General features: G+C 43.4%; 1 protein-coding gene across 1 annotated transcript in view; it reads right to left on the bottom strand.

Moving 5' to 3' along the window:
* The window catches only part of dntt (deoxynucleotidyltransferase, terminal), an 83,320-nt gene that overhangs the window by 30,407 nt on the left and 25,738 nt on the right, over positions 1-27,175 (bottom strand). The window contains exons 4-8 of the mRNA XM_053875462.1: positions 26,136-26,306; positions 24,410-24,481; positions 23,164-23,287; positions 21,280-21,412; positions 9,416-9,518 (exon numbers count right to left, since the gene is read on the bottom strand). Of these exons, the coding sequence (XP_053731437.1) occupies positions 9,416-9,518; positions 21,280-21,412; positions 23,164-23,287; positions 24,410-24,481; positions 26,136-26,306 (603 nt within the window). The remainder of the gene's footprint in view (positions 1-9,415; positions 9,519-21,279; positions 21,413-23,163; positions 23,288-24,409; positions 24,482-26,135; positions 26,307-27,175) is intronic.

Raw genomic sequence — 27,175 nt, 5'->3', positions numbered from 1 at the left:
AATGCCTCCGACACTCTTTAAGCTTTGGAATCTGGAACGTGCATCAGTCCCAGCTCTGACTTCCCCTTTTTTATATAGTTGTATGATTTACATCAGAACATTTTCCTTAAATTATACAAGCTCATAACAAACTGAAAATAATAGAATTTAAAAATGCATATAACAAACCACAGTGTAAGATGGCATAATTTACTTGTTTTTTTATGTATTTATTCTGTTGTTCCTTCTCTCAAAAAATAAAAATACAATTATGAGTGGGTATACAAAGAGCACATGAGTGTCTCTGACGTTTAACCATGTTTAATTTCCTCGACTGCTCGGCGCCCTTTGATCACATGATCACAGGCTCATCAGCACATCTGAGTGGAGCACATCAAAGGACACACGAATCAGCTTTTAATTTCCCCTGCAGCGAAATTTGTCACCATTTCTTTATGTCCTCATCTAAAAATCAATGTTTTAGTGAAAGTCAGACGCGGCTCAGTCAATACGCCGCGTCGGAGGATTGTGTTTTCGGAACACAAACCCTCCAGACTAATGTGACCCCAGAGAGCTGCGAGATGACAGACTTTCATCAAAACTACAACACGGCCAGAAACCCCACTCTGATTTCTCATTACCACTCCCATCTTTCAGGGTTTGTGTCCTCGCGCGATTGTTGCCGCGCTCACAACACAAGCAGAGGTGTTCTTCTTTTGTTTTTATTTCACCACGTTCATCTGTGAGGAGAGAATCTGCATCTAAAAATACTTCAAGCGACCGACATGGATGCAGCGCCGCCGGATTGTGCAACTCACTGTGTGTTACTGAAATAACTGAATCCTTTTCCGAGCTCATTCCAGTCCAATTTCACAGGCAGTGTATAATATCATCAACTGCAATTGTACTTAATGTAGATTACTAGTTATTATTTAAGATGTTGAGGACAGATGATAGTTGTCTTTCTTATTGACACTTTCTCTAGAGTGTCACTGACCTCTGACTCCATCAAGTGGTTAAACATCCATAAACCACAAAAATAATTCTCTTGCATATTGGAAACATTTTTCAATTGGCTGAAGGTTTTTTTTTTTTGGCCAATAGATGTTTGTTGTTTTCTTCTTCTTTATTGAGTTGTCATCTTTTTATTTGACTTCAACAATATCACCTGCCTTTTCATCACACTTGAAACTGTCCAGAAATCGACATTCTTCAGCTGCTTATTATGTCCACCGCAGACCTTTTGCAACTTTTACTTTTGCTCCACCGCATACACTCAATAAAACATGTACTGGTTTCCTTTGTTACTTTGTTGCGTTGTTACTCGCGGGAACCTAGAACTGGAGTTGGTGACATCACATCCGTCGCATTATTGAAGTCATAAAACATGGCTGCACCTTTTGCTGCGAGCTGTGATGCTAATCTGAAGGTGACTGAAAACTACTGAATTTAATGACGTCCCTCACCGGATAAAAGTTAAACACTTGTCCTGCCAGATGGGGCCCATTACTGTATGCTTACGGCTACCAGTGTGGTCAAGTTCATGTTCGCTAGCTAGCGTTGCGAAACCAACAATGTTCATTGAACTCAAAACTCGCAAAGTCGCAGCCATTACACTGATATTCAACATAACAGTAGTTAAGCCTTCAACACTATAGTCAGATGGAAGGAACTTACGTACTAATTTAATACTACATTTTAGGTACGTGAAACTTCACGTTATGACACTACCTTGGATGGGACACCAGAAGGACACATGAAGACAAGCGCCCTCTTTTTCCACTCAGCTCCTGTGATGATGTCACTACGACCACCTCTGCATATATGGAGGAGTAGAATTAGAGATAGTCCAGGCTTCTGGAGCTACTGCTACGTCACTGTCGCACACAACCACTATGAAAACACGATGTCATGAAGTTGTTGTCTAAGTGTGGCTCGAGGCTGTTTAGCCCGGTAGCGCTCTGTAATCATCTCCCACGCAGCAGGTAATGTCAGCGAGCCGCTGAGAGTGGAGCTGTTTACGGGGAGAATTACAGATGAGGACAGCAGGGACATAAGCTTATCCCTACAACGCGCCCTTTGAACACACCGAACGAAGCCTTGTGAGGAGGGCTCTGTGCATAAATGTGCCACCTGGAGTTTCATGGGAGATGGAGCTGGAGGCGGGCGTGGTCTGGGAAGACGGTCTTTTAAGACGTGCGACGAAGGCCCTTAAAGGAGTCTTGATTCTAGCAGTATTTTGGACGGTTTTTGACCATGTCCATCTTGTTTACAAGCCTTCTGCAGGCTGATCCGCGGCTACAGATGTGAAAGTAAAACAGTCCTGTAGAATAAATTCCTTCAAGTATCAGGTCTCACGTCACCCAGGTCTTGTTTCTGTTTTAGTCTTTGTTCTAGTCTTTTGGACGCAAATACTGCTCAGTTTAACTCACATTTAAGTCAACTTGTAATAGGTTTTTGTCGAGTTTTAAAGTCAAAGACATTTTAGTCAATTTCATTCCAGGAGAATATGTGTATGTATATAACACACACATTTATGACATATCGCATCATGTCTTTCAACACATCATTCTGCTCAAATACAACAATGTTCAGGAAAGAATGGCTTTAACAATACACTTGATCGTTTGCTTATTAACCACATGATGGCGCACAACACATTGAACAGTGGCCAAAATTATGAGTTTGTTTTTGTCATTTTCTAGATGCAGTATCACACATGAGCAGCTGAACTGACGTTAGCTAGCTAACTTAAGTTGGAGTGCAGCAGCGAGAACCAAGCTAATTCAAGTACATCAGCAGCTCATTTGCACCGAAAAGTTATGCGGGAAAAGTTGTGTATGTATCACAACTAACGCTCGACTAACAGTATCAACACATGGCGTGTTTACGGTACGTTTTGTAACTCACCTACAAACAACTCTCACCATGGTTAGGCCTCAGGTGCCACATGAGGATCACATTTCTCAACAGTCTGTTATTCCACTGCTCATTCAGTTTTCGCTTCAGAACGATTGTAAACAAACCACCGCCACACATCAGTGCAACGTTTTCAACCACCGTAGTCTAGGACAACACAATACAAATTATGAGCCATAGGGCTTTTATTCTGAAAGTACATGATAGAATGCCATGAAACTTCCTGTGTGTCTTCATCAGGTCCTCTACTGTAAGTGTGTATGAGTTTGATTGCAGCCAAACTATTCGCAAAAACACGGAATTGTACTTTAAAATCCATCTTAGTGCCTTTACTTTGAAGTTTTCCGCAAGGATGCTGCTGGAGACGGCTTTACCGTAACTACCAGTGTATACGCGCAAGAGTCAGTAAGCAGCTGTGTGGCTGGTGGGTGTGTCCAAACGTGGGTGGGTCATCTGAAAGATATTACACAGGCAGGAATGTCGCATATTTTGAATGTCTGACAGACCATCTACATATATTTTCTTATCTCATGTCAACAAAAACTCACAGACGTAATAGTCATATTTTCATCTACGCAGACCTATGTTTAGTTTACTTATCGTCATGTTATAGTCGTAATGGAATATTTTCGACATCGTTGACAAAAAACGCTGCCCATATTTACAAGCAACAAACTAATAGTGATAAGTCATAGTTTTGAAGAAGCTGCCTATGAATCCAACGTTGGGTGAAAGTTCAGGACGAGCGGAGAAGTTGACGTGGCCATCACCACCCTGTGTGGATCAGTATTCCAGCAGCATCCGTCATATCAACCACTTTGATTTCATCTCAAAGTCACTAACAGTGCGTGAATGCAAAAGCTGTTCCCGGCTCGCCTGAATCACTTATTCGACCGGAGGGAGCGCGGTAACTGCATTGTCGGAACAATAAAGCCGAGTCCAATCGGATTAAAACAATGGCTCCGCATACGGGGATAAGGGTAGAGCGAGTATTTAGCGCCACAGATGATAGATGAACGGAGGACCAGCTCCTCTTCTCTGGTGCCATTACCACGGGCGAGCTGCATCTCATCTGTCTGAAGTCGCCGCTGACCTTGCCTCTGCCCCCAAGTTATGCTTTCAGAGTATCAGCGGAGGGCGGAAATGATACATCCCTTTTTTTTTCCAAGGACGTTTCAGGATGGATGTATTTTTAACTCCCTGAAGGAGGCGCTGGTGTGGGTGATTTTCGGCCTGAGTGAAGACACGTGGGCCCCCCGAGGCTCTACTGCGGATGACAAGGTTACACGACTTAAAGTCAACCTCTGCTACCTCCACTTAATCACTGTCTCTTGCGTCCTCGTCCCCACGGAGCGCGCCCCCCTCCAACCGTCCTACATCCCACCCGCTGAGAAGAAAGCCTCACACGCTGTCTTCGGCGACCGAATCCCTTTTGGCGTCGGCCCCCGTCTGGCTGGTTTTTGCCACCTCGCATCCAGTCTATGGGCTCTCCGCCGCACGTTCACACCAGCCCCTCACACTGTACTCCCTCTACCTGTGGCGAACAAAAGAGTCGTCCCGCTGTACAGTCGCTAGAAGGCAATAATTGCCGTGACGGAGTGAAGCCGCGAGTGTGAAGGGGAGCGATGTATTTTTAAAACAGACGATGACAAAAAGAAGCCGGCAGCAAGGAGCAGACAGCGCCGAGCTGCTCTTCATCACGTGCTTGTCGCCGCGGTGGTGACCCTCTCCAAACTGCACATTTATCTCGCAGCGGAAGACAAACAGCCCTTCATGTTGCCCTCCATTGTTTCATGAATGTCACTTCATTTTCTCTTACGGCGGTAATTTCATGTGAAATCAAAGATAGTTGCTTCATATTACAGCGGCATCCGCTCACACTCAGGGCTACAACAGGGAAAAAAACCCCATTTGAATCAGTTGTGACGACATGAAGAAGGAGTGGGAGGATGATCAAGGTGTGTTATGGTGGTGGAGGCTAATGGGACAGGCACAAAGAAGGAGGGATACTGCATGATGATTTACATCACCAGCTCAAACTGATCACCACTGAAATGAAGGCGGGATGACGCACGCTTCCCGCTGACCTCATTCCTGAAAGTTGAAAACTTAGAGATACCTAAAACACAGGTAGCTAAACCGTGTAGGTTTTAGGCTGGTATGGAAGAATGGGTGTTTGTCCTTTCCATAAGAGTCACATTCTTGTGTGAAGAAAACAGCCACTGGAGCAGTGGTCAGAGCTGCTGCATCACAGTAGGAAGGTCGTGAGTTTGTGTGGTCTGTGGGTTTCCACCGTGCACTCTGGTTTCCTCCAGTTCGGAACCAAAAAGAGATCTGTCAGTGACTCTATATGGACTGTAGGTATGTGTGCGTGTGGGCTTGTTTATCCTACTATGTGGAGACCAAGTCTTGACAAAACACTATACTTGTGAGGACCGCATGACTTTGTGGGGACTTTTGGCTGGACCCCACGAGGTAAAGACTCAATTGGAGGATGAAAACTTCAAAATAACTGGGTCATTTATATATATTATTGAGCTTAAGGTTGGTTGAGTCCTGGTTAAGGTTAGCCATTTGTTTTGGATGGTCAGGTTTAGGGTGAGAGGCTGGGGAAAGGGTTATGTTAACGGAAAACCCCACAATGTCCCAACAAGGATAGAAATACATGTGTGTGTGGTCCTGCTATAGCTATACTTGTGGGACCAATTCTTGGAAACACGCCTACTTGAGTGGACCTTATGGATTTGCAGGGACATTTTCCCGGTCCCCACAAGTTTACGCCTCAGTTTCAGGATTAAAACTTCAAAATAACTGGGGCATTATTGTTGGGTTTAAGGTGAGAAGCTGGGGAAAGTTGTTTCCCACAAAGATGGCGTGTGTTTGTGTCCTGTGATGGCTCGGGTGTAACTAACTATGTAACTGGGATACACCAGACATATGAAAGGGGGAGAGAATAAAGCAATAAACTCAATATATTATTCATCACCGCATGGTTAGTTGTAGCCGGCACAGATAGCTCATAAAAAGTTACATTATGGAAATTGAAAAATAAAAACTTCAATGGAAAGCAACTAAATGCCCCATAAAAGTGGAGAAAATGTGGTGAAAAGGGCAAATAAAAGTAAGAACTACAGGACTCGACAGCAATATAAAAGACAGCCGTCAAAAAACGGCAATAAAAAAGTGCAGAATTTACTGTTTTTAATTAGGATTTCATAGTTGTGGTGTTTTGGTGTGGAGAGCTCATAACGCCTAACACAACTTTTTATCGGTTGGGAAACCGTGACTGAATAAAACAAGTTTACACGCCGACCAATATCTAGTGATCCAAGATCGCACTTTGCCCTGTGATGTTGCAAAGCAAGTCTGGAACCAAGCAGTTCAACAGTGAGGCAGAGTTGAACAGGACACTAATGGAGAACCTTCAATAAATACGGGTTTGACATTGAGCAGCTGATGAGATAAAGAGGAAAAGGCCAGTAAATATTAGGGAGCCATGAGGACATATCCCTCTTGGGGGCGACAGGCAGGGCTGGCGGTGGAGGGGTGACAGAGGATAATGTCTGTAATGCGACGGGAAACTTTTTTAAAGTCTTTGAAAGAACCTCAATATGAGCAGGAATGTGTCACAAGTTGAGCAGACTTTCGTCAGAGTCTGCAGGGAGCGTCACCGTATGCAAGATATAGCCGATCCCTCCGAGAGGATTTTCAAGTTTCCAGCAGTCAAGAGAAACCTGTGAAACATTTCTGAAATGTAAAGGTTTTTGAGTGATACTCAACTTTCTCAACAGGAATAATACATCATTTATTAATGTAGCAGTGAATTCACTTTTTTCTCTGATCAAAATATTTTTTTCTCCATAATTTGGCACGTTTTTCTGATGGTTTTCCGAGCGTCTTCTGAATCTATTACTCTAGCTGTTTTCCCCTTAATGTAATATTCTCTTTTCACTTTTGTTGTACTTCTGCTCTTTATTATTATCATTTTTGCTTGACATAATTCATGAATTCAGCAATTCAAATAAATACATACAATTACGTTTAACATGCTGTCCATGATAATAAAATAATAAATTTTAATTTATTATATTATTTCCTTGTAATGTTCCTTTGCTTCCACATTTTTTCCTTGAGAATCATGTTCCCCCATTTAAATTATTGTATCACATGAGAATTATGATTTATGATACATAACTAACTGTTTGAAATATATTTTTTCTTTATAAAAGGGGAAAAATATGAGTTAGTAAACATGAATTTATATTTTTCACAATTTTCCTTGAAGTTTTTTGAATCACCAGTGTTAAAATAAAAAAAAAATGCATTCATCTTAACTTATTTTGCATGGTATTTCAGTGGCTTGACCTGCATCCATTATTCATTTCCATTATAATCATAGTGTTATCATGCAAATTTAAATTACTACACATAATACAATAGAACGTATTTAGCGAGATAATAAATTGTTTCGCCTAATAGCAGTTCTTGAAAACTGACAGAATTTCTTTCAGAATTACGCCAAAAATAAATCAAATCTAAGAGGGTTTTGCACATTTATGATCGATCGTATGTGTTTTTTTGCACCGACATCCATCACGTCATGCAGCTTCTCAGAATATATGGAGAAATTCAGCATTAATTCCACCCAAGTTCAAGTGACGTTCATCTGCAATCGCTCTGAACACAAAGTAGGGAACAAATAAACCGACAAATACTCACTCACTCACTCCAAGTTCCACACAGAGAACACAGAGTCAGAGCAACCGCTGAGTTGCTTCAAGTGGAGTCTAACCTATAACCTTCTCTGCTGTGAGGCTGCAGCACTAACCACTACACCCGACCACACGTCTCTTTCTCGCCTCAAACACGGTTCTTCCCTCATGAAACTATCCATATCTGGAGTCTCAGCGCTGCACGTTACCCAGGAAAAATATTCTTACAAGAAGCAATTAGATTATTTCATTTCTGTGACCTTCTATATCTGCAGAGGCAAAGTTATGGATGAAAAGGTCCATTTATGTGGTCAAAAGTGTGGTATCTTTACATATTTAGGTCAAGAAAGCTGATAACAGTGTTTCAAGGACAGATGCAAATGGTGCTTTATCTCACATCTGCACTGAGACAAATAGATAGTTCGATAAAATCCTGATACCAAGGACGGAGAAGGTTTTGTATCGTCCTTGTTTCTGTACTGTCGTAAGTCATTCATGTATTTCTTGGATGGAAAAATAGCCTCAACAGATCTCTCTTGTTGCTTTGGCTTTAAAGTTCTTAACATATTTCCGTGTAGTTTTCTGGACACGTTGTGAAGCAGGATTCATTCCTGACTTGTACGGCACCCAAATGAAAACCCGCCTTGAATTAAAATCACTTGAACAAAACAACTTCCATGTGGCTGTGGAAATGTTTCATTCAACCATGGAATTTGATTCATTTAGAAATTGTTTTAAACCAAGTTCAGAACCACGTTTGCAGACGATATATGATCATTTCACACTGTATATTGATTTATGCATAGTTCCAGAGCAGGTGTCGGGAACCTATGGCTCACGCGCCTCTCTCTCTCTCACGCTCTCTGAAAGACTCACTGACATCAGACGACAAAATGAGTCAGTCAGCGTAGTTTCCCTGACTTCAGTCCACTTTGTTCAACCACTATAATAACAAGTGAAGCAGCACGTGAGGTGCCAATACCCTCAACGACAAGCTCAGTCACGGTGACTTCCCATCACAGTCGTTGCTCACTATAACATGGAATGCAAACAAGCTTCATGCTGCTCAGATTGAGCCTTGTCATATCAGACCAATGAAATTACAGGCGTTAAATTGATAAAATACGCAGTTATGGTACATACGTTTGCGAGTTCTTCTTCCCACTTCTCTTCTGTTCACTATGGTTGATCACTACAACCATGTAGTCGTGTCGTGACCAACTCCTGTGAGTGCTTGACTGTACAATTGTTTTGTCACTATTACTGAGTTTGTCATTGAGAGTGATGGCACCAACGCTCCTCTGCATTCTGTCATCAGACCAGAACAAGACCAGGACCTTAACAATGCAGTCTCGGTCTCTCGAGTACTACAGTACACTCCTTTTTTTTGGTTTTCCTTAGGACCCCAGAGGTAGCGCACCGCATCATATTCTTGTAGTCCTTGCCAGTTACGACATTTTTTTCAGTGCGGCCATCATTACATTTAAACCTAAATGAAATCTAGCTTGATGAAAAAGAACATTTAAAATGTTTGTACGCAAAGTTACTTTGGTACGTGAGATTCCATTGCAAAATAAAATACGATACGGGTCCCTTGAAGTTATGTGGAAGGAGCTCTTTCGAGGAGGTCTGAGACAATTTTCCATGTAGAAATTCCGTCTTCAGTGTGTGCACATTGTATATTTATTATATATATTTATGACAAAGATTCCTGGTCCCCCCCCCCAATAGTGTTTCTAAGTTTGGAAACTCCATTTTGGGAAGGCATGAGTGCGCCTCAGCATCATTTCTGAAAACACACGTACTTGCTTGTCCAGTCTGCGGATGATCTCGGGTATCAGACTCCGCTCCTTCCCCTCCTCGGTGGTGGTCACTAGAAAGTCCACGTCATGACCAAACTCCTTCCCCCTGGCGATGAAAAAGATGATAAGCGCTGAGTGTGTGCAGGAGATAATGAGGCGAATGATGTTCTAGTCACAGCCCTTCAGTGACGAAGAGTGGAGACGGCAGCCGCTGCTATTAAAAGCACACACGGTACTTTTTCTCACAGCTCAAATGACTCATTTGTCCCAAGTTGTAAAAAGATCTTTTCCCATTAGCTCAGCTGTAACTTTCAAGGGAATCGTCATTTTTCCTCTTGAATCGGAGCGTCTGGGACGTATAACACAAAACGTTCTCCCCGTCAGCTCAACGGCTGCAGCAGTGCTCGTCTTTATCTGCTTGTTATCCGGCTCGGAATGTGAAACGCTCCCAGACTCTGATGGTGACACTTGTGATTCTGGAAGACCGATATCAAACACCGAGAGTTTTGGTGGTTGATTACCGCGTTGATAGTATCTTTACCTCAGCTGCCACAATATTTGCACAAGCTTCACAGTCGCTGGGATTACACCAACCTCCAGTGCTGGTTGTTGTAACAACATGCAACACCGAGCTTGCGGCTCTTTCCTCGGTTTCATGCGGCTCTTCCACAACTGGTTATGATTTTGGTGAAGTTGCTGTTGAGATGATGGTTTATACAGAAAATGAGACCAAAAAGTAAGAGATATTCCGGTGAAATGTCAAAATATTGTTCAAAGACTTTGACTTGCGTTTAACTGTGAAACATAAACAACAAAACGTGCTCCAAGCCCCCACGTTGGAGTCGCGGCCCTAAGACTTGGAGCGTCATCAGATCCATGATCAACACGATGTATGTGACTTAGTTCTTCGTTTCACTTTGTCATTCCCTAAACTAAACGTATGGCATGTGTTTCACCTATGATTCACTGTTGATGGTGGTGAAGTCTGTTGAATTCAGTGGAGTGAAGATGAGACGCTCCAGTCTGCAGCGTCGCTCACACACACAGACCGGGGCCACGTTATTGGTGGCATGAGCCACGTAAAAAAAAAATATGGCGCACACATTTGTATCTACGCCGCTTGATATTTCGAGGAGGATCACGGTAAAATGTGTGCATTTTAAAAATACATGCACAAGAGACATACGCCGGACGTGAACCAGCACCTTGTGACACACAGGGATGTGCTTTAACCGCTATACTGCCGCTACGTCACATGACCTGCTGTTCAGATGAAGCCTCACAGCCTGACATGTTTGTAGCATGTGACTCAGCAACACAGTGAAACAATGTGGCTCTTAGCCTCTGACTGGTTGGCCACCCCTGATCTAAAGGGTGGACACTGAAAATAGGTGCCATCCTCCAATTTCAACTCTACGTCCGCACCGAGGTCCGGCCTAACAAGGGGGAGCGCGCACGTCTGACCGGCACTCTGTTCAATTTCCCTCCCTGCTTTTATCAAATGAATGACACCAGCGAGCAAGCGAGCGTGTCAGGCCCGTGAATAGCTTGTGGGAATACTTGAAAGGTCAGCGTTGCTAATTCAGGGAGCTTGAAAGAAACAGAAAGCGGCGACAGAAGCTTCACGCGCGTGTTCAGGGTGGCAAAGAGCATTTTCCATGTCATTCAGGAGAATAACCTCACCATAATTCATTTGGGCAACGACAGAGGCGAGATTCATGTGCACACGCCGCTCTGTGCTCGGTTGTATTTATGTAGGTCTGTGAAAAGCTGACACTCCTTTCATGGGTTGAGTGGTAGGACAGAGCTATTTGAGGATGCATCAGAGATTCCCATCTGCTGAGAGAGCAACTTCCTCCGCGAAAACATTCTAAATTGGCAAAAGCTGCAAAAGCTCTCGACACATTCCGTCGCGAGGCAGCTCTCTGCAGCTGCAGGGACACTGCTAATGTTAAGATGTGGTGTAAATAGCACAATATGAGGGGGTGAATATATAGTTAGCTGAGTGAGGCTGGAGTGTTTTCCTCCTGGTATCCATCTCTAACAAAGCACCTTCACAGCTCAGCTTTACCCAGCTTCAGCAAAAACTATGAGTTTTCAAGAACTTTAGCGCCACCAGATGTTTGTTAATAACCTTTTTTTTTTTATTCAACACAATTTGTTTGTGGCAACACTGCCATGGCGTCATGTTTTGACCTTGGGAAAGTTACCTTCTGCGTCATATGCTGACTAAAAAGGCAACATAGTGATGCATTGGCTGCGCCACACGTGAAAATAAGATGGAGGTCGGGATACGTCATAGGATGGTAGTCCATTCATTCTATGGTGAGGTGAGGCCACCCACGTAAGGGGTCCATCCACTCGCCTTCAGTGTCTCCCTATTTCCTCTCGATGCTCCCTGTGCTCGCACGGTCACGCACCTGCGTGTATTGCTCCGCGACGTGCATGATCCAAACCCTCGTCTGGGGCTCTATGGATGTAAAACCTTTTTTTTCTCTACTCTCTGTGCGTGATGCTCCATGTGGCCCCATGCACTGCACGATTCTCGCCACCCCACCTGTAGTGCTACGGAAAGAATCCACTCTTTCGGTCCATTGAAACACCTATGCGTAACATGTTACGCTGAAGACTGTGTTTTTTCCTCGGTACTTGGTTTGGTTTGGTTTTAATGGTAAATGGTGATAAAGGTCCATTGTTAATGTCAGTTGATGCCTGGCTCAGAATTTACTGGAAGAGTGAAAGCGCAGAATCACAATTACAATGAATAAGGGAAGCAGCGAGCCAATCTGATCTGCGACCTGAATGTGAATGCTAGCTACAGAAAAACAATATTATTCCGATATGACACCAATGGAGCTTGCTCTCCAGGGTGGGGCTTTTGCGGACAACAGCGCTCCTTGTCACGTACTCCAGACAAAAGTCGCAAAATTGCGTCTACTCGGGTTGTTGCACTTGAGCAAGCCCAGCTGCAAATATGAAGCCTGATATTGTTCCCTTCTTGTTTCACTGATGCTGATCTACTCTGAGCTTTTGAACCTCTAAAGGACAGTTTTGAAAATCACCACGGAACCAAATCTGCAGTATTGATAATGGAATCGGAGTCAATACCCATCTCTAGGAGCCAAGGTGTTCACAGTCGTACCATAACTGACAATGACGACGATTAGCATCATGGTTGTTGAGAGATGAGGAAGAGTATTTCCAGTATGTTTTTTGCAATTCAAAAAGGCCCAGTGATGTCATAATACATACCAAGTAGATGAGTGAATTTACCCCCATCCCAAACTCTGGGTCTCTGCTGTTTGGATCAGGAATTTCCAATCCATCAAAAACCTTTGTTTTGGGACCTTGGGTCAGATCAGCTAAATATTGTTCCGGTAAATATTGAAAGAGAATTAGTTTTCTCAGAATTATGGCAAGCAGTTCAGTCATCGGTCATCACTCATAGTAGAACCACTGTTCCACAGGAAGAGAAGCCAGTTTCTCTCGGACACCTCTAAAGTATGAGGCCAAACCGAGGACAGTCACAGTCAGCCACAACTTAATAGTTTCATCTGCCTGATGGCTAAAACAGACACGAAATGTATGCATGATGCTTGAATTCGGTCAAATGAAAGTGGAAGTAAACACACCTGGTGTGACTCTGACTGGCTACTTTATTATTGCGTGCGGGAAATGTGTAAATTATTGAGTGCTTTTGGCACACGGCCCATGAAATATACATGGTTATTTACAAATTTGTGTGGACAACAGGGCGGCTCAGTGAATAATGCAGGAGTGGGAAGTGTCAGGCCCATGGAACTTTCACAGAATACTGGAAGTTCAGCAGCTTTTAAAAGTAGCTGACGAAGGAACAAGTGCAGAGTCCGTTTTATCACCATGTTTTACATAATACTATGAACGCAGAGGGTTTTAGGAAAGATCGCAAGACGTTCTCTCATTCTCCATTGTTGTGTACATTGAAGTCACATTATTTCTTAACTGAAATTTGATCATATTCTGGAGATAAAGTTAAGGAGGGTAGAAGTTTTGGACACATGGAGTGGAGAGTGCTGGACCAAGATGATGATGCTGAGGTTCATGAATGAATGAGGACGTAAAGGTGTGACTTGAGGAGGATCAAAGATATGGCAGAAGAAGATTTGATGAGGAAAATAATCCTAAAAAAAGGAAAAATAAAGAAACATCTGGTAAAAAATAAAAGGATGGTTCAGGTCAGGTCGGGACTTTTCCCCCAAATGCTACTGAGTTCAATACTCTTTTTGGTGGTTCGGCAGTTCACATATGTCCAGTCAGTGAAGTTGGGTAGCAAAAATGGTACACTAGTACTGCTGAAGTTATTTTTATGCTATCGGCTTTTGCAGAAAACTCAACTATGTGTCATGTAAAAAGAGAATTCTATTGTTCTTTTTCTTCTCCAGTGGGTTCATTGGACCATTTGACATCATGAAACAGGAAAAGATAATGGACATTTTTTTGCTTGGTTGCTTTATTTAATGGATTCGGACTAATGCATTTTGTTTATATAACAACTAGCTACAATGTGAGGAAAAAAGATACAGTGAAAAACATTATCATCAATGGACCAGCCAAATCTGGACAGAGGGGGTGCAGCGGTGAATCCTGGTGGGAAATGAGCGAAGAATAACGCTCTGTCCCGTTTCTCACCCTAACACTGGGTTTTGCGTGTTCATGTGTCGGTGTCGTGTGTCCCAATCCTCCTCAGACCGAAGGCACTCGCCGTTAACCACTTGAAATGATCCCTTCAAACTGAGGCAGCTCCAGAGCTGACTTGAAACCAAGTGGGAATATGAAGTGTGGATAGACTTCCAGGATACCAATGCACTTTATTGAAAAACAATGGTGGATAGGACAACAGGAACATTTTAGTAAGGAGGACTACTCTTCCGTTTGTTGACTTTCTCTCGTGTCACACGTTAGCGACTCAAATGGTCGACCGTGTCCCACAACACGAACAATACAACATGTATGTTCAACAGTATGTTTTTATTTCTTCTTAACAAACAGCAGTGTGCTAGCATCCAAGCTAACGTTAGCATCTTCATGCCTGTCAACGCAACTTAGCGGCGAAGTCAGCTTTGGCTCTGCCCATTTCTTCTCCGTTGGTTCACCAAACCAAGAGAGATGATCATCGCCGATGCAAGAGGTTGCAACAACGTCGGATCTGGCATTTCCAAAACGTCTCCAACACTGGATATGGAGGAAATAAAACACAGCACGGCAGCCAATGACACATTGTCTCTACGCGTGACGTCATGAAGTGTCGTCCCAATTCTGAGGGACGTCAATCACTACACTTCGGCGTCGGAGGGCACTCAAAACCTAGTGCTAGTGTTAGGGTGAGGAATGGGATACAACCTAAGATCAAGACACAGACATGAAAGAAGAAAAGGTCTCAGAAAACAGCAGCCACTGTCAACTTTATAACCACCAGCGAAAGTCAAAGAAAAATCTAGCGCTACATAGTCATGAGTGATGTATATAGAACACGTATTTTGTTCTTGTATTTAGCAGCATATCCCGTAATCCAGTTTATTTGGAGCAAGGCAAGCAGTAAACCGAAGTGATGTGATGACAATGACTTGGTTGTCATGCTGGGAAAACAATAGTTGCAAAGGCTGCTGCCGTTTGAGGATGTGGGAGACAGTCTTGCTTCCTCATCAGTGTCACTTTGAGTCATGTTTGTGTGATTTTAAATAAGATCGCAGCGCAGCTCCAGTCAGATAACCGCTGGAGCCTTTGGCGTATATTGCTGCCAGAAGCTGTATTCTCAAGGCTAATCTATTTTTAATCCCCCCCACCACACCGCAACAACACCGCTTTCAGACTTGTCACCCACTTTCGCAGCTGTCCTCTCAATAAGGCTAATGTCAGTGGCATCAACAAATCCTCACCATGCAGCTTCCCTCTGAAGTGGCTGACAGCTTGAGTTACCGCAGCACTTGCTCCACCAAACTTTTGGGAGCCGGCTCTCTCCTTTGTGTGTTTTTATGCCGAGATGAAAGACTTTGGTGCGTCCCGCGCTTCTATTTCAAGAGCAATATGCTTCATTCCTCAGCCGGGCTATCGCGGGAGAGATGAAGCTAATAAGCGGCTCGAAAATTATCGGTAATTACATGAACTTTGACAGGGTTTCATCGGGGAGCACTTTGCAACGCGTCGCGCTGAGGAGAACAAGTGGGTTATTAGTCGTGCTGCCTCGGTGTCTCTGCAAAGTGGGACTTGAAGAGCGGCTGCTTAGTGCGGAGCATGTCTGGAGAGTCTGCTTTTCAACAAAATAAAGGTAAACTATTCACTCGCTGCTTCGTGCCGCACCAGTCTGTGTTCTTCAATTACATCTACGCTGGATTCCAATTAGGTCTCGGCTATTGCTCCCTCGCCTCCGCCCGATATGAGAGCAGCCAAATGTGCGGTACTCGCCGAGTTCGAAGCTGTGAACACTCTCTCCGGCCTCTTTTGGCTCGGCAGCAGACTCTATGCCTATAAATCTTGCGCTTCACCTCCCCCCGTATTTTGATGCTAACCACCCATGATGCTCTCATCACTTTCCTCAGCGCTTTTACCGCCGTTCCCCCGAGAGGACGGCATACTGTATTTACATAATTAGATATCATCGCAGCACCATTTATGCCTTTCAAGTGTCGAGGTATTGAGTGATTTAACTGCTTTATTCGACACATGAAGCAAGAAGTGGTCTGTGATGGCTTTAAAAATTCAACCCAACATTCAACAGCGAGTTTCTCTTGCATCAGCTACCTCATAAAAAAGTTAATATCAACTTTTCTACTGCTGAAATATACCGACAACAATAAACTGACAAACTGTGTTTGTGTGAGTGTGTGTGCACTCTTGTATACCTGCACTTGTGGTCACTTGTGCTGTCTGCGCTGTGGACAGGTCAGTGGTGTTCCGGCTTAAAACGCTTTTCAAAGCTAGTTTTGAAAACGGGGTCCAGCATCGAGAGTGAGGAAATAGCAGAAACAAGCTGCGTAATACGGAGCGTCATGATTTATCCACGCTGCTCTCACAATAGACATGGTGCGGCTATCCAGCCGGGATCAAGTCCGCGGCCAAAACCCGACTCGCTGGCGTTCACGTCGGATCTTTGAGCCGGACACACTTTGTCTGGAGACAGCGTCTCACATATTTTATTCACATTAAAGCCCTCAAAATGCGCTGTTTTCGCCCGCGTGCCCAAACTTCCGGCACCTCTGCCGGTCTCAGCGGCTGCTTCTCGATTCCAGACCTCCAGGAGATGTGGACACGCAGGCAAAAACAGCGCAAGTGCTTCAAGGGTAAATAAAAAGCCTATGATTTCATCTATTCCAGCCTGTAAAAATCCATATATTAACCACACTGTTGTATAAGCTGCAGACTGTGGAAAAAAGTAGCGGCTTATAGTCCGGAAATTATGGTATTTTATTTACGCGCGATTTAGGTTACGGTTAGCCGTTTGTTTGGGATGGTTATGTGGTGAGAAGGTGAGAGGCTGGGGAAAGTATGAAGTATGAAAAAACATAAAAACATGACCGTGCGTCGTGTGAGAGAGTCAAAACAGTGAAATAAAAATTCAGCTCACAATATAAAAACATTCACACGAGAGCGTAACAGGGCATGTTAGCCTCTGAGGCCGTATGTCTGGTTTTCATGTCATTAAATTGAATCTTTGTCATCACAATCTTTTCTCATGTAATGTCGAAACCAAAAATCTTCCTCTGTCTCTGCTGTCACTGCTATTTTTTTTTTTTTGTTTTTTGCTAATTTCAGTGAAAAGATTTTAACTTTTGAAAAGTTTATAGTGACTTTTTTCTGGCCATTCTGCACTTGTTTGACTGTCATTTCTTTATTTATGTTATGCTTAGACCCAGTTACGAGTGTTATGAAGGATCACTTTTTACATCAAGCAGAATCATTGCTTCATATTCTGTAAAACAATGAAGAAACTAGTAAGTAGCAACAGTTGGAACAATACTGTAATGAAGGGGAAAAAACAATGATAACGTAAAAGAAGACGAATAAAGAACGAATAAACATGAGACAAAAATAGATCAAATCATAAATACGTAAAGCAATTTGAAATCACAAGAATCCAGGCTGGCCTGCGATGTTGTATAATGTTCACCCTCCTGTCCTCTGGGTGGCGCTACAGGACCTTCTGGACTAAGTCCACCAGGTACCAGAACAGTTTCTTCCTCACAACTATCAGAATACCTGGAATTGGAGCACTGACTAATGTTGTGAATGAATATGTTACAAATCTGTGAATTGAATTCTTCAACCAGTAAATGAAAATGTACGTCTCTGCTCTGCGGTTTGAATTCTCGGAATCCACATTGTGCTTTCCGTAGCCAACTTTAAAGAATATTTTAGCAACAAAGGGAACTCAGAAACACACAACTATGAAAGATCCATCAGTTCGGGTTGTCAGTGACTCAATATCGAAAAGCAGTTTTAAATAAATTCCATGCGGATGAAGATAATAACTGCGATGATCACAGATAATCTGTTTTTCAGTTTCTATCTCAACACTACAAGTAAACAAAGTCAGTATAGAAGGCATTATCCCGTCCTCCCAGAATCGAATGGTATTTGACTTTATATATACACCAGCCAACTTCTTTGTTTGAAGAGCAGAGGAGCATTTTGCGGCTTCAGGTTTATTGCTTCTTTATTAGATGGCATGTCATTTTGGCAGTGAGACGAGGCCTGAGAGGCATCTCTCCAGCCGCGCCCACGCCGCTGACCTTTCGGCAAAAAGCCGCCTCATAATCAGCCCAGGGGATTTTATTTTTAACAGCGTTGTCTGCGCTCTACTCGGGAGATATTTAGCTTCTGTCATTATGTTCAAATGTTATGTTGAATTATTCAAATGGCTCTTATGCATGCAGTTAACAAAGGAGGCTCATTTTGACATTTCCATTAGAGGCACGCCACATTCGTTGACCTTCTTTGACCTGAAATTCAAGACCTCTTTTTCATAGAAAACGCCAGCGACGGCTTCCATTCCAAGACGTAGTTGAGGTGTGACTTTCATGGTCTCATGGTTTTTCACGATTTACTTATCTGCCTTTTTCTGAGGTCATGTTTTCCCCACTCATTCTGTCCATTTATTTTAGTTTTTTTCAGAAATTTATTTTTAAAAAATTGTGGAGAAGACAAAAAAATCTATATGATTTTTTTTGTCTGACAATTTGGGGATTTTTTAAAACAATGATAAACATTGATTCTCCTTTTTTGTTTTGTACCCTGCTGCCAAGTGACATAACCTTTATTGAAATTGTTGTACTGTATAATTAATATGACGCTTTTCATTCATCCCGGACTTCATGATGCAAATAAAATCTATCTATACCTCAAAAAATAAGCTACAAAATACTTTAACTTTGTTTTTTTTATTACTTTATTTAGCCAATTTTGCATCTTATTTCCTTCTCTTGGCAGAAACCCCCACGCTCATATAGCCTGATCGACAAATCAAAGTAAACGCAAAATGCGTCCTAAAGCTTTTTGGAGGAGACACTTAGTCAGGCAGAGGCTAATGTCTGTGGCCCAGGAGCTGTTAAAGAGCATGGGCTGCTTGTCACCCCTGTAGAGAGGCAAGCGTCTGTCCTCGCTGCCAGACTGCCTTTGAATTATTCACCACACACACACACACACACACACACACCGGCGGTTATGGCTGGACTTTTACAGCCCCACAGAGCGGAGAGTTCCAAGCTTACTCAGGCTCAAAGCGCCGCACATTACAAAAAGAAAAGGCAGAATGAGAAGTGAAATAGCTTCACTCCCGACATGCACATGCTCTGCTTTGACATTTTAACACAAATGCTAATGTTGTGTGAAGGTAGTCCGTGAGGCATGTTTGTATATCCACGCAGCAGTCGCACTGCTTGACAGTCTTCACATTTTACTCTGTTATTTCAGCTGTCTTGCCCACTCCTCCAACCGTTCTCACACAGATCATCTTCACTGACATGCAACTCAGTCCAGCCCCCGTCCTCAGACAGACCACCTGTTGCCAACCTGCTTCAGATTTGTTCCTGGTTTCCTCACCTTTGACATGATCACGAGGTATCTTGCTTATTCCTCTGATCCCCTGCAACCAACCTCGTCTTCTGTCCTTGTCACTGAACCTGCTCTATGTGAGTCTCAGTTCGCTCAGTTGCAATGTTTTTGGTCTTCATCCTGATGGCGTAGGTTCCAGCACCACCATCTTTGATCAAGGTGCTCCTTAAAGACGTTAGCTGTTCATCTTTTAGGTTCCTTCTCGTCCATTGATCTGTGACACCTTGTCAGTCGCATCCATATGGAGCTTTAGGCTGTGTACCATTTCTCCCCCTAACTCTAGCACTTAACACTAGCACTTCACTCCACTATGAAGTGTCCTCCGACGACGAAGTGAAGTGATTGACGTCCCTAAGAATTGGGACACTTCACGACAAGACAACGTGTCATTGTCTGCCGTGCTGTGTTTTGTTTCCTGCATATCAAGTGTTGGAGAAATGCGAACTCCAACGCTTTTGCAACCACTTGCGTCAGCGCTGATCATCTCACTTGGTTTGGTGAACCAACGGAGAAGAAATGGGCGGAGCCGAAGCCGGCTTCGCCGCTACTTGATAAATCAGTTAGAGGTGTGAGGATGTTAACGTTAGCCTGGATGCTAGCACACTGTTGTTTGTTAAGAAGAAGTAAAAACATACTGTTGAACATACATGTTGTATTGTTCGTGTTGTGGGACACGGTCGACCATTTGGCTCGCTAACGTGTGATACGAGAGAGTAGTCCTCCTTACTAAAATGTCCCTGTTGTCCCAACCAACATTGTTCATAAATAAAGTACTTTGGTATTCTGGGAATCTCCCCACACTTCATATTCCCACTTGGTTTCAAGTCAGCTCCGGAACTCCCTCGGTTTTGAAGGCATCATTTCAAGTGGTCTGAGGAGTATTGGGACACACAGCCATACATTTCTGAATGTTTTTCCATGCCGGTGGTGTCAGAAGCATTTTGGTGGTCACCAGAATGAATTAATATGCATTTCAATTCCATAAAGTGTTGCTTGACAGTGGTTTGAGTCGTCATAAACGTTTGCTTGAAAGCTCCTGTCTGTGACCGACTTCTCTGTCGAGGGTGTGCTTTAACTGTTAAGTCCACAGCACGACTGTGTTCAAAACGTCCGTGTGCTGTTTATTATCATGGAAGAGAATCTCAAAATGTTATGTTAATATTGACGTTAAGCTGAACAGCTGTTGCCGAACAAGCACTACTGTGTAGTTTGCCTTTGTTGTGGTGGAGTGTCGACCTTCAGAGAGAGACGTGGCGGCGGTTTGTTTACAGAAAGATGTGGATCTGTTTTACACGCAGAGATATGGATCCGTTTTCAAATTTCCCGACTGTTGGACCCTGTTTTATTGTCAGAGACGGTGACTGAAAACGCATTAGGACAAAAGCAAATGTAAGATCTCCTTGTGGAAGGACTGATCCGTCTTTTGTTCTTATTTTGATATTCAAAGAGACAAGGATCCTAGTGCACTTCTGCGTGTTTGGAGCCAAGGTTTGGACCAGGTCAAGTTCAAGCCTGAGACCAGAGCTGATGTTTCACTTGTGAGTCCAGAATAATCCCTTCTGTCTTAGTGAAATGAAGCTAATGCCTTAAAAAGACATGAGGAGAATCACTCAAAGAAAGTCCAACGCTGGTACTGTGAATGGACGACAGCAATCTGCGTCTTGTGCTCCTGAAGAGGTGGATCTCAAGAGACCGTTCCCTTGTGCATTACTGGTTTGGTAAAAGTGAGGTTCCATTCCCACAAACATGTCAGCAATTTAAGGAGGAAACAAGTCTTGTACCTGCGAAAGCCACCTGTCAGCGAGACTACGCCACTGGACGTGATCATGCGGACAGCTTTGTCAATAACTCCCCCCAGGGCCCGGGCCTCCGCTTTGCTGACAGCCCTGGAGATGTCTCCATAATACAGGAAACCTGCGGGGAGACGAACACGCAGGCATTAGTCTGGGAGCCAGCCATCAATCATCGCCATTTGTTCTGGGGAAGTGGTGCGTCGGGGTGAATTAAAAGCGAGAAAACGTGCGATACAGAAGCCACGTCTGCCGGCGCGCGCGTGACTGATGGGTCATTTTCAGTCCTGCTGATTTCTGACTTTCCATTTCTACAGTAAATCATTAATACGGGCAGAAGATGCCGCGGCTTGGTTGATACAAGATCTTGCATTGTGCCCGCCCCGGAATGATGGATAGCGACTAGGTTTGATGAAAATGTCTGTCAGCATGATTTATCATCAAACAGGAAGTGGAGGAATTACATGAATGCAAAATGCGGGGCTTTATGAAATACAATGCATTACATTCGGAGGCAAAAGCAGATGCAGAAGAGAGATATGAATGAAAAGTCGTTTCTCCGTCGATGATCCTCGACGGGCCTTCTATCTCTGTCACCGGATGACAGCGACACATCTGACATCGCTGCATGTCGACCCATTCAGATGATTTTAACTCTCATATCTTGCTGTAAATCTGATGTATGGATTCCACGCTAAATATTGCTGTTTAGCGTGAGCAGACGTTACAAGGGAGCGCAATTCAATTCATATTTTAAAAGGCAGACATCTGCTTTTCTCCAGAGGGTGTTTATAACACCAATCTGTCTGTTAGCATGAGGTCACTGAACACAGCAGATCATCCCTGAAATAGTAAGAGCTGTTCACACATGGGTGGTAGACACAACACCGTGAGGATTGGTAGTGACCACAGTGGGTTGAGGGTTCAACTCCTCCTTGAAGCAACTGTTGGGTTTGCTGTTACCAGTCCACAAACAAGCAGACTGACAACAGCTGATTCTAAATTCACAAGGTGGGAGGGAGTTCATCGGTTAGAACAAAGACCTGCTACGATGTACGATGTTTGTGTTTGAGTTCACCTCAGTTTGAGTTCAAAAGAAATTAGCTCATCCACAACCGATTTTTGGCAAATTTGGCAACTGTTTTGGCTCAAAGAACTACAACTGCAGTTCAAAAATGAAACTGTATTCACATCAATGTCCATACATAAATCATATACTTGCATACATACTTATGTACGGTCAGTACATAAGTATTATGGTGTTGTTCAGAGTGTACTTTCGTTGACTATTCCAGGGTAAAGTCTACTCAGACTTAACAAGACAGTATTCAACATTATAGAATTATCAATTATTGACCAATATGCCACATATGAATAAGTTGTATATTCAGGCAAATAAATGTTCCCTAATCTAGTGTGACCAAAAGTAGAGACTAAACCTCTGAATGGAAACTTGTCGACTTGGAGAATCACCTCAAATCTTACTGCTTGAATAAGCAAACTGTGTTCTTTGCTAGTTAACTTGTGGCGCTAATGTTTTAACTCCCTTTATCTGTGAGGCCTCTGGTGGTCTTTCAGTAGCAGGAGTGTTCATGTAAATTTCACATTGACTTTCCCCTTCACGGTCGCGTTTGAACACATTTATTGACTTTTTATTTATCAAAAACGCCCCGCTGCTCTTTTTATTGTGCTTTTGTCGAGCTCCCCACAGGCCTCATCTCACTTCAGAGAACGCACATCACTGCTAAAGCCCAGTGTCGAAAGCCTCCAGAGGGACTTTGAATGGACAAAGCCCCGAATGAGGAACAGAACCCCGGGGAGTTTTAACAATTAGGCCTTTGAGTGTTGAAGCTTGTGCGGCGGATGATGATGTACCGCTTTGTTGCATCTTGTTCAGTTGAATGGTGGGCTCAGAGTGAACGTCAGCGAAGGAGCGAAGCCCTCTGCGGTACCACTTGTCCGCCGTCTTCGGTCCGACTCCGAACACGCTTGTGAACAGCTGCGAGGAAATGAGGTGGTGTTGAGACAGACAAATAACACAGAAGCAACATGAAAAACTAGAGAAACTCTAGGATCTAATCCCTTGTATCACATATGTCTGGCGCTTCCAAATTGGAGCAAGAAAGGCGAAACTTCAAGCAGAATCAAGACTCATGGCAGCACTGTATGTAACGCAAAGCAAAAGCAGAAGCCATATGAAGGTAAGCTGATTCCATCCACCAGAAAACTATTGAAAAGAAGCTGCTTTCAAACAATTCAAGGGGCTTTAGGATTTCTGTGTCATTGACTTTGGCATTTTTGTTTGAAGCAGACGGCCCCGGGACTGGGACCAGCGCCCAGACAAGTTGAAGGTCCCCCAGTCCTCACAAAACTATAAACCATGCCATTTGGCTTCATGAAGTTCCAGTTTTGGGCTTGGAATAACATGGCCCTCTACTGAGGAACGTGGCTTCTCGGCCCTTGGTCTCCAGGGAAGCTGGGTGCTGCAGGAGCCAGCAGGGGAAGTGCGAGGGCTCATGTGGACCAGCTGGCCTCCAAGAAGGGGTCTTGGCTGTCAGAGCTGAGCGGACTCTGGTCTCAAGCAGGCTTCCAGGGGGACCTGAGAGCAGTGATAAGCCTGGGTGCAGATGCTGCCTCGAGTCCGAGGAAAGAGTCGCTTTTTCCGCCAAACAAAAGCTTCAGTTTTTCCAACTTGGTTGTCCCCTACATGACCAATTGCAGAGGTCCAGAAATTCCATGAAAGCTAAACAGAGACAAAATAGTTTTCTTGTCTAAACAGTAGAGCACACAAATATACAGTTTTCCTGCAGCGCACTTTTGAACATACTCTCCTGCAGACGTCACAGAGAATTGTGGGGTTTTTCATCGCAGAGCATAATGGTCCGCCGGGTTTCCTAGTGGAGATGCTGCAGCCCACGATCTGGGGACAGACTGACCCTCTTGTTTCTGATGAAGGTGATGTCGTCCAGCAGCAGAGTGCCAGACATTCATTTTGACGTTGCGAATTGACGGAGGAACAAAGAGAGTCCGAGCCTCCCAAGTTAGATACATGATGGGGATAGGAACCAGGAGGAAAAGTATAGAGAAGGTGGCAAAGCTCACGGGTGATTTTTCCACTGACCTTCAATGTTTGATACCTCTCATTGGTGAGAACGCTTTCCACTTTCAAGGAGCGACCGTACTGAAGGATCTCCTGCCAAAGATCAGGCATCAGAGTCAACTTCAACATGTCTGATTGTTGTTGAATGCAACATCAAGAGATCCTTATGTTGCGATGCCACATGTTAGGAAACTTCTCTATCACTCCTAAACAAGCAACAAACTCCACTTTTTGAATTGTGTCACTCAGCATAAATGATGTTGAGATTCAGTGTTTCAGTGTTGAAATTACAGCTTTTACTCATGTGTTTGCTCAACATTCCTGCTACAGCTTCCTGACTGTCTCCCTCCGAACATTGGAGGTGCACAGACCAAGTTGAAGACCCACCTTTTTTCTAGTATTATTTTTTATTTACTACTTTAACTTTTATTTTACATCAGTTTTTTTGTCCCCAACCCCAACCAATATAAATAAACTTGACCATGACCTTGACAGGAGTCTGTAATGGGAGTGTAAATGCATCAAATCAAACTAGAATGAGATTCAACAGCACCAATAGCTCCTCGATGTAAATCCTATTTGGTGTATAACTGTAGCATCACCTGTAGTACCTGTTAAAAACATCACAGTTTCACTCCCCAAGCGTCAAACAACGACTATTTGCAAGCAGACTTTGGTGTTTCAATGAAGTGAAATGCTTCCTTTCTGGTGTCAATGTTCCAAAAGGTGGATTTTGGCTAGGTCATGAGGGATATATATATATATATATATATATATATATATATATATATATATATATATATATATATATATATATATATTTTTTTTTTTTTTTATTATTTATTTATTTATTTTTTAATTTATCTCCAACAGAATGTGTCCATTCAGGTTTCAGGTGACAACACAGTCACCAGACACTCAACACAACCACTGCTCACCCACAGCGAAAAAGACAGAACTTCCATCACAATGCAGAGCGTTGCCCTTCAAAATAAAAGTCCCCGAACAAAAACAAAGTAATAGCTCCCAAAATAAAACTAGAAAACCAACAACAATGAAAGGAATTTTCATGAACTTCACACATAACAAAAACATACTTCTTATATATATATATACAGTATATATATATATACATGTGTGTGTGTGTATTTTGACTATTCAATGTAGACATGTAGAGCATATAATTCGATTTTCTGAACTCGTGCTCCACGCTCAAGCCAACACTGACACACACGCCTCACACACACACACACCCAACAAGTCATCTCCAACTCAGTGATCCCAGTCTTTCATGTCACAAGGTTGAAATCTCTTTGAATGTTCAGTGAGAAGTGAGCAGCTCGGCAGCTGTTGACAAAGCATCACTCTGATGTTCACAGGCATGTCAGGGCACTTTCTTTACGCTGTTTTTTTTCCCTCTCGTTTCTGTCTCTTTACGTACGTTCTGCTGAGATACGATGGCCTGCTAAGTTTGTCTACAGTTTGCCGATATTTATGTTATTTAGGAATTGAATGGGATGTAGCTACGGTGCCTTTAGGGACGTCACAGTAACATGTACATTTGACAGTCTCTCTGTAATATATTTTGGTCTGCTCTTTTTGTGTTTTATTAAATTAGACTCACACATCGCTGAAATGTCATAAACAGGACGTTTAATGCTGTAGAATTAAATGAGGGAATAAGAAAGTGGAAAACAAAAGGGAATGACTTAGTCGTGTTTGTTGATCCAAAAGGTCGGCGAGTTACCTGCATGACTGTCTTGGTGTGCTCCCCCAGGCAGGGCAGGCCCTCTGTGGCCCCCATACTCCTCACCGCCCGGGGCAGACTCTTCAAGACGGACGCGGCTCTCCTGAAGGCCAAACATGGTCCTTCCATCTCATTGAATTCGTAGCTCTCGGCCAGTACTTCAAAAGCGTCCTGCAGGGATGAAAGATCAAGGACAGGTGAAGGTTGAGAGAGAAGTAGCTGGTGGAGGAGGAGAACGAGTTGGCGATATGGAAGTAGTTTCGCATTCATGTCTGATGTTTTCAGGCCAAAAACAAAAAAAATAGTCAAGAGTCAGACTCCAAGCTACTTGTGTTCAAGAGATATGAACAAATGAAGTGGTGGATTTTTGAGCTACATCCTTTTTTCTTTAACTGCAGCTGCAGCACTTGATGAAAATGACTGCTTCATCCCCTCAATCACATCAGGCTTGTCCTTCAGGCGACCTTCATTTAGATGATGCATTCACTGACCATCGAGTGGTCGTACGATATGTTGGGGTGTGAGTGATCCAAACTATCTACTGTTGTTCCAAGGAGCGCGTGATCCTTCATCCATGAGAGTGAGTCGGAACAGGAAGTGAGTCATTCGCTCTAAGACGTGTCTTCAGGTGATGAACCATCGCAGGGAGGCATTTTACTTGACCTCTTGATCATTTTGTCGATGATCTCACCCGATCGTGGCAACGGACATTGATTTCCGTCGCCATCCTCCACTCATTTGTTCACTGCCTCAATACAGAGACTGTCATTTTGCCTCATTCTGCCTCATTTACTCATTGAATTCACTGCTACAAACACTCTTCACTACAGTGGCTTCGACTGATAGAAGTGACACCTGGTGTCTTGGAGTAGGTTCTGCACAAGATCACTGTTCTATAGCCTCTCACAGCAGGGTCGACACTGGTGATGGGTCCATGAGGTTTCATGAAACAGTGTCCAGATTGTCGGAGGCCACCAGATGGCGCTGCCTGCTTTAAAATGTTTGGACTTGAACAAGTAATTCATTTAAACCTCACAACA

This window comes from Synchiropus splendidus, chromosome 9 (assembly GCF_027744825.2).
Source record: "Synchiropus splendidus isolate RoL2022-P1 chromosome 9, RoL_Sspl_1.0, whole genome shotgun sequence".
In the NCBI taxonomy this organism is placed as follows: Eukaryota; Metazoa; Chordata; class Actinopteri; order Syngnathiformes; family Callionymidae; genus Synchiropus; species Synchiropus splendidus.
Note: the sequence above shows the minus strand (reverse complement) of the source record. Positions and strands in the feature narration are given on the sequence as shown.